At 32.9% G+C, this 8,413-nt stretch overlaps 1 protein-coding gene across 1 annotated transcript; it reads right to left on the reverse strand.

The window, feature by feature from the left end:
* Positions 1 to 4,147: 4,147 nt before the first annotated feature.
* On the reverse strand, positions 4,148 to 7,551 carry LOC105780280 (protein SIEVE ELEMENT OCCLUSION B). Its single transcript, XM_012604510.2, has 7 exons — positions 6,919 to 7,551; positions 6,744 to 6,845; positions 6,185 to 6,633; positions 5,993 to 6,102; positions 5,757 to 5,905; positions 5,172 to 5,666; positions 4,148 to 5,044 (listed from the first exon to the last, which is right to left on the reverse strand). Exons 1-7 carry the CDS (start codon positions 7,492 to 7,494, stop codon positions 4,403 to 4,405), a joined length of 2,523 nt encoding a protein of 840 aa, XP_012459964.1. The 5' UTR covers positions 7,495 to 7,551; the 3' UTR covers positions 4,148 to 4,402.
* Between the last annotated feature and the right edge of the window lie 862 nt (positions 7,552 to 8,413).

An 8,413-nucleotide genomic window follows, 5' to 3' on the forward strand; every position in this document is an offset into this window, starting at 1 on the left:
TATGATCTCAATATTATTTTAGAGATTTTATTTGACATCAATTTAAGTATCAAACTTAATGACATTCAAGATTTTATAACTCAATTATTATTCCCTAATAATTAGGTTACATGAAAATGTAACATCTATCGGTTGCGGCAATATTTATTAACTAAGTAAAATAAATTATATATTTATATTAATACCATAATATTTGTTACTAATTAAAATATATACTTATATTAAAATTATTCTTTAAAACATTAACGTATAATTAAATTAATGATTCTATGTTTTAAAATTATCAGGCCAAATTAATTAATACAATTTTATTGTAAAATATTATAATATTCATGTTTTAAACAATTCACTGTAAATGCATATAAAAATAAAAATGGATAAAGATTATATATTTATTTATTTGGTTGAATTTTTATTATATTTATTTATATTTTGAATTCAAATTTATATTCTATGTTGATGTCATATAATGATGATTATTTTATTTATATTTGAGTTAATTGCACTGAACATCCTTAAACTATAACTTTTATTCTAAATTCATTGTCAAATTTTAGAACATTTTAATTATATCTTTAAACTGTTATTTTATATCAATAAGGTCCATCTATAACTAAAATTATTAATTTAACTGTTAAATGAGAATATAAATCTTTTGTGACATAATTTAAAATAAAAATCTAAAGAAAATGAATATTATAAAATGAATGTTGTAAAAATCTTGGTTTTGAGCTTTTGAATCTTTTATAGAAATTATCGTTCATTCTCTCTTTATTAGGTTTTACTTTATTTTAGCTTTTAACTTTAACAACTATGTGTACTTTTCTTTAAAATTTTTCATTTTAAATTATATCACATAAGGTTTTACGTGTCATTTAATGGTTGAATTAACGATTTTAATAATGGAAGGACATGATTGACATAACAACGATAATTTTGGGATGTAATTAGAATATTTTAAAGTTCGGGATCTATTTAGAATAAGGATCGTAGTTTGGAGATGTTTGGTACAATTAATGCTTTATATTTTATAAAAATATTAAATAAATTTAATATATTATGATTGGATAACATAATGTATACAACACATGCCATTAAAATTAGCATTATATATCATCAAGTGTTGGGTGTATCCGTAAGACATGTTGCACTTTAAGAAGAGATACATGTTCAAACCATAAATATAATATTATTAGAAAGAGCAATCACAAATCCTAAACCATAAATCAATCTTAACCAATAAAAAGAATAGATTATATATATTTAAATAAATTATGTAAACATAAACACTTTTAAGGATTATTTTGGACAAATGGCAATTAATATTCTAGGTGAGAATGATAGATGGTCAATAGGACCAATCTCTCAGGACTTCCAAAACTAGCAAACCTAGATTGAAACGTCACCATTATAAAAGTTTTGCTAGATTTATTTATTTATTTATGTTAGAGTTGTGCTATCCAAATTACTGTTAAAAAAATAAAATACAGTGGTAAAATTGAGAGATATGTGGATACGACTAGGCTGTATAAGTAGAATTCGTATATAACTTCTCTTCTCCTATTTGACATTGATTATAATAAAGTTTTTCAACCTATAAATAGAAGTAGTCAAAGTTTATCTTGTATCATCCGAATTTGGTAAATTTTATTCTCCTTTGCCTGTGATTTTTTACCGAAAGAGTTTTCACGTAAAATCTGAGTGTTTTTTCTTTCTTTTTGCTTTGCGATCGTTTTATATTGCCATTATCGTCATTCAGTTTTTTACATTTTAAGTTACGGTAATGGTTGGTTTAACAATGGAGCAGTAACTAAAATGTCGGAGGTGAGGTTTGCACAACATGTTTTAGCCATATTAAGCCAACAAAAAGTGCAGAAGAAAGGTCTATGACTTTTTAATTCACTAATGAGACTTGGATTACCAGCAAGGTGGAAGTGGAAATTTTATCAGTAAACTTTTCTAAGTCACATGGGCACAAAAGCTGCTTCTTTTTTCTTTTTCTTTTTCTAATTCTTCCTGCTTAAATGGATGGACATAATTGTGCATCTATAGAAAAACATCACTTCTTTCTTTGCATTGCTTCAATCCCTATGTGTGTTGAAACCTGGCTACCACGTGAAATCCTCATATAACAATTCTAGCTCCATAAATGGATCAAGAACTTTGGCTTGTTTACCAAGAAAGGAAAAAAAAAAGTAGTGACCTCAACCCTGAAAAAGATTCATGATGTTGAAGATCAGGGTTGCTTTTTCCAGCACTTTAAACCCTGTGTTAAAAGTAGCTTCTCTGGAACAAAATCTAATCAATTCTTAGCATCTGCAATCATTTTTCCTATTAAGTCCAACATTGGAGCAAATAAAGCAAATGATGATTTAATTTGATTTGATATCGTGTTCATAATGAACCGGGTAGAGAAATCCTTTCAGTTGATTTGAGATTCAAGGAGAAATGCTAATTTGGTCAAAACTCAGAACAGATCATGTTGGATTTCTGGTCTAGAAATACTGCAAGTAGGGCCATGGGAGACTCTGCCTTCAAAGAACAACTGCAAAAACCATTAACCTTAGGACCCAAATATTCAAACTTTGTCGGAGAGAAAATGACTCAGTAACAACTCATATATTATAATCAAAAGGATGATGAGAGATGAGACTAATGAAACGAATAAAGGGATGCTTGTTTCACTGGGGTTTTCATAATATTAAGCAAAATGGAAACAGAAGCAGTGGGCCACCAGGCTCCCAATTCATCTTTAACCCCATCTTATTATCGTTACTCTAATGAGATGATGAACACGTCTGTTGCAAGTAAGTTTGAAATAGAAAACAAAACCATGAATCAGTTCAACTTCGAGTTTGAATTCAACTAATATATTTGGATGGTTCCCAGTTTTGATATGCTTCTAATTTCAGAAAACAACTAGTATTTATATACCTTATGAGGAATGAATATGAAATCCAGAAGGTTTACTATTTTCAGCAATCAACGATGTTACGCTCTTATACTGGGTTCAGCAAATCGGTTCCGGTTCATTAAAAAAACAAACTTAATGCAAACTTTTTTTTTTAATAATTTTATTGTAATGTCCCGGCCATTATTTTTTAATATTCAAAGGACTAAACTAGAAATATTTGATAATGTTAGGGATTGAAATGAGCCAGAAAAGTTTTGAAAACTAAAGTGAATTTAAAAATTAAAGTTTTTATTAAGTTGTTTTTTTAAAAAAAAAGAAAACTATATAATAATTCAAATCCAAATTATTTTTAAGAAAAATAAACACTTCATCAATAAACAAAGTGAGCATTGGAGTGATTTAGATTGGTCCATTATTGGAGATGCTGTCCCCTTTACTAAGAACAATGGGCCAAATGAAAGGGAAAAAAACCATCAGAAAAGAACAAATATCCCCTAAACGCATCAAAGAAAATTGAATTTACCCGCTTAAGGCACATTACTCGACACATATAAAGTTTTTTTCTTTCTTTTTTCTCATGAGAGTTTTTGAAATCCGATAATTATATTAAATCTCGATTAAAAAATTTGACGTGAAATTTTCATACATAATATTTAAATTCAATATCTTTTCGTGAGACATTAAATTTCTTACCATTTAACACAAAAAAAAAAAAAAATTGACCAAAGAACTTCAGCTTATAACGATACGTTTCTGAACCATTCCTGATGTTAAGTCTCTTGGAATGCACTTCTTTTGTGACGGTGAACATTGTTCGGAAGACCCGTTTACAAGAAAACACTTAACCAAATATCAAACAAAGCTTATTTTTGTGGATGCTTTGTGGGCCCAACCTATGTTAAAAACCATTGATTTTTTATTTAATTAAAGCCTAGCTTGTGATTTTGTTTTGTTTTTTTTAATTGCGACTTTTTTTTATATATATATATTTTCAATTCAAATACTTTTTATTTTTTCAAAATCCATCACTTATAATTAAATCTTAAACTCGAAATTGTAATACTTATATGTATCCTGGAATTGAGAAATTTACATGTTATAATATTATAGTTTGTTTTGATGGGTTGGCTCACTTCATGATGAGAAATTATTGAAGTTGAAACCGGGAAAAAGCTACATTTTTCTGAAGCAATGCAGAAATCAGGATGAAAAGCAAAGCCCAAAGAGTCATAGTTAAATAAACTTTATTCTTTATTATATTCATATCCCTGACAATAATGTGGAAATCAAACATGATTATTTTACTTTCAACTGCTATAGATAGGTTGCCAACTTAGGCCATAGTGGCTATTGGCGATACATCTCAGACACAAAACCTTAACACGCAAAGTGAAATTTTAGAAGAAAATTATTGATTTTGAGTCCCATTGGAACATCATTATTTAGCAGCAACAGTAGTAGGAACAACAGTGAAGGGCTGATCCCCGCTTAAAATAGTGAGCCTGGAATGCCTTGCTCATCATGGCAGCAAAGGAAAGCGGTGTATTTCTCCATGAGCCTGGGGCACTCTGGGCACCTCATATTCTCTGGGATTCTTATGGTATTTGGAAACTCGAACCGGCAGCAAGGGTGAGCAGCATCATGAAGCTTGTCATGGTAGTCCTTGAATGCCCCATCAAAACCTTTTTCAGCCACATTTATCTTCCATTCATCATAACCACCCAAAGCAGGCAAAACTGTGCTGGAATGGCCATTCACCGCTATATTAGACCCTCTACTAAGCACTGCCCATCCACCTTCTCTGCCATAGCTAAGCAGCTTCTTTATTTGTTGCAGCATTGGGTCTTGGTCATCACCCCTGCCTAACTGAATCTTTGAAAATAACATGCTCTCTAACCTGCTCCAGAAGAACCATACCATGGCTTGATCTTGCCAAGCATTGCTAAGCTTCTCCGCATTGATAATTCCTGTCACTTTCTTCACTTGCTCTCTTTTGTTGCTTTTCCCCACATACACCATCTCAAGAGGAATGCGAGACGCAGATGCAACACCGCGTGCTGAATTTACAAATCTTCTTATCCACTCGATATCATCCCCTCCATACAAGAAAATGTATTTTTCTTCTTTAACCTGAACACATTCAAGTTTAAAATATCTTATTAGATGCATGGACTTATGGTAAAAGTGAACATTTATGTAACAATATTTCTAACAGGTCAATGGAGAAAACTGGTAAGCTTGAATCTAAAATATATACCCAAGTGAGGACCGTCGGGTCAATTCCATCAACCAGAAGATCAAGCCTCCATGTTTCTTCCCTCCAAAGAGCTTCTTCTCTCAAACTAGTGAAGGGGAAAGCAGTGCTTCCCCAAATCCACATCATGTGAATTGCATTAGGGGAAACCACCTTCCCTTGAGGATCAAGCACCACAAGGATTGGCTTTGTCCTGAAATGCCAAACCTCCTTGATGAACCTGATGACCGGCTTCTTTATGACCAAAGGGTCCTGCACTGAGTACCATGGCATGGTACTTTGTAGGTTCTCGAACTTGGTTTGCATTTCTTCAGGCAATGGGATGATGGAATGATCCACAATTGGGATCCAAACGACTTCATACTGACTCTCGAGCCTCGTTGCATGGATCCTTGATTCATTATATATCTGCTCAAGAATTGCTAGCTCATCGTTGGAGAATTCGAGGCTTGAAATGAGCAAGAGCACATTTTTCCTTCTTAGCACGTCCAGGCTAACCTGTTCAATGTCGCACAACATTATGAAATATATCCTACAAACTAAATGATTAACAAACGAACTGTTATAATTTTTGTAAGAATGCAATACTTGTCTCTTTGTAGCACCATCAAGGAGGGGCAGTTTATCATCCTTGTCATAAATCAAGGCCTTGAGAGCTTTCATATTGTCAATGTGCAACACGTTCGGATCAAAGATAGCCAGAAGCATCTGATAAATCTCAATATCCATCCTTTCCTCTGCAATTAACAATGATTATATCATCCGTAAGTATTTTAAATCCTTTTTCTTTTGTACTAGATAATATTTAATGGTTATTTATGAACCTATATGTTTGTAGCAGTAGTTCAGCTGCTGCTTTAGATGTTCATATATGTTTCTGAGCTTGTGAGCCAAGGTTGACAACTCCCATGACTCTGTGGTTGATATTCCAAACCTGAAATTAATGTCAACTGTTAATCCAACTATTTTTAACCTTCAAAATTCACAATATCGGACATAAATGAAGTAAAACATACTCATGACCCGCGCTAGTAAGGCTGGAAATTTGAGTTGCACAAGCCACCATGCTCCTGATGGTCCAATATACAGCAGTTGGGATGTGGGTCATGGCAGTGGCCAATGCCGGTGCATCCGGAGAAATGTACTTTAATGGCAGCTCTCTGAACTGCACGACACATCTAGTCACGTCCATCATTGTCCGAATCAAACTGTTTAGTGCATCAAACCTAGGTTTCAGAGGAGCTGTGTGCTCTAGCAAAGATGGCAGTTGCCTCAAGACTGCCATTGATTTGGCAAGTTGGTTTGTGGAGTAAATCTGAGCAAGAAGCCAAAATTCTCCATAGTTCAAGGCAAAGGCTGATAGGGATATCACTAGCTTAGCATCCCACGTATAGCTTGATAGCAAGTTGAATATTGCAGTTGTTGTTGCGTGTGCATCACAACCTCCCAGAGCCTTGTATGATAGCTGGCATATAAAAATGTTTATAATGTCGACATGTTAGCATACATGAATAACAAATACACCTAGATTGTACTAATCAACAAAGACAGTTTCTTATAATAAAATGGCAGAACCTCGCATGCAATTCGATCAATAGTATATGTAAGAGCTTCAAGCATAGCTATATGATTTGCTGCTTGGGCTCTCTCTTCCAGTTCAACCTGATCTAGAGTACCCTGCAGTAAGCATCAGGAAGTATGAGCATTTTACACCATTGATTTAACAAGATAGATGCAATACATGTTATACCTTAACAAGGAAATCAACATGTTGGGTGGCGCGGTTGAGGATGTCCTCAACCAAATAGAGAAGAGGTCTGACATCAAATTCTCGACCATCAGGAGCATGAGTTGTCAAAATTTGGTTCATCATCACATTGTCATCCGACATGCTTAACATGCTCCCACGGTCACCCCGGATGAGTGCCCGAGAATCACTAGGACTCCTCATCAGTGCTTGAGCAGTACTAGGTTTGTTGATGGATCCCTGACCAGATCCAGGAACACCCATGAGCTGACCAACACCAGGGTTGCTGATGTGTTGCTGACCAACTCCGGGATAGCTAATTAGTTGCTGACCAACACCAGGATTGTTGATGTGTTGCTGACCAACTCCGGGATAGCTGATGAGTTGCTGACCAACCCCAGGGTTATTGAGGTGTGGCTTATGAGTAACACCATGGTTGCCAGCAGCAGTTGGATTATTATTGAGTGCTTGAGTAGCGCCGGGGTTATGGAGGAGTGCCTGAGCAAGAGCAGCGGGATTGTTGATAGGTCCAGTCATTGGTGTCTGAAGAGCCCCAGCGGTTGTTTTGTGCTGATCCATTGAATAAGTTACAGAAAAACAAAGGCAATATATATATATATATGGAAAGACAAAGGCTTGAGTGTTTATTCCCATGAACCAAGCCTATTTATAGTCATTGCAAAGGGAATAAAGCTCAATTGAATCAACTTCCTTGCTTCATATCCAATTAAATTTCTAGTTTGTCAATAACAAGCCTTTACTTTAACTGTTCTTCATGTCCCACCTCTTCTCACTTTATTTTATTTTGCTTGGGACCCTGCTCCTCTGGTGTTTGCTTTAATTGATTTTAATCAAACCCAATAAAAAATACTATTGGCTATCCAGAATATACTGATAGCCTTATTATGGAACGAATTTGAAAATAATTTAGAATATGAACATCGGTCTTTTTTTCCTTTCCTTTTTTATGCTTATTTAGCCTTGTAACAATTAAATAGGTGTTTTTTCTATTTTACGACTTAATATTAATTATATTTGGGTCGGTATAATATTCAATTAAAACTCTCTCAACAATAACAATTCCAAAATAAAATAATTAAATAATATTAAAATTCTATTTTACAATGTTTTAAAAATATTTAAAATAATAAAATATTATTTATTAATAAATTTTAAATTAAAATAAAAGTATAAGTATAATTCAATATGAATTCAAATGTAATTCAATATGTATTGAATTTACTTATTTAAAACTTATAAAGGCTTGTAGAAATATTAAATGTGTAAAAATATCTAGTAATTTATTGGAATTAATTTTATTGTTGCCTAAAGAAATTTATTTTTGTATAGTTATTTTAATGTTGTAATTGGTTGAATGTTTGGATTATTTCTCAATTAAATAATTAAGAATAATAAAAAATTATTTATAGGATAATTGAATAGTTTAAATTATAATGAAAATATAATTCAAGATATGTTAGGGGTTGATATTTTTGAG

Source organism: Gossypium raimondii, chromosome 4 (assembly GCF_025698545.1).
Source record: "Gossypium raimondii isolate GPD5lz chromosome 4, ASM2569854v1, whole genome shotgun sequence".
NCBI classification, from domain to species: Eukaryota; Viridiplantae; Streptophyta; class Magnoliopsida; order Malvales; family Malvaceae; genus Gossypium; species Gossypium raimondii.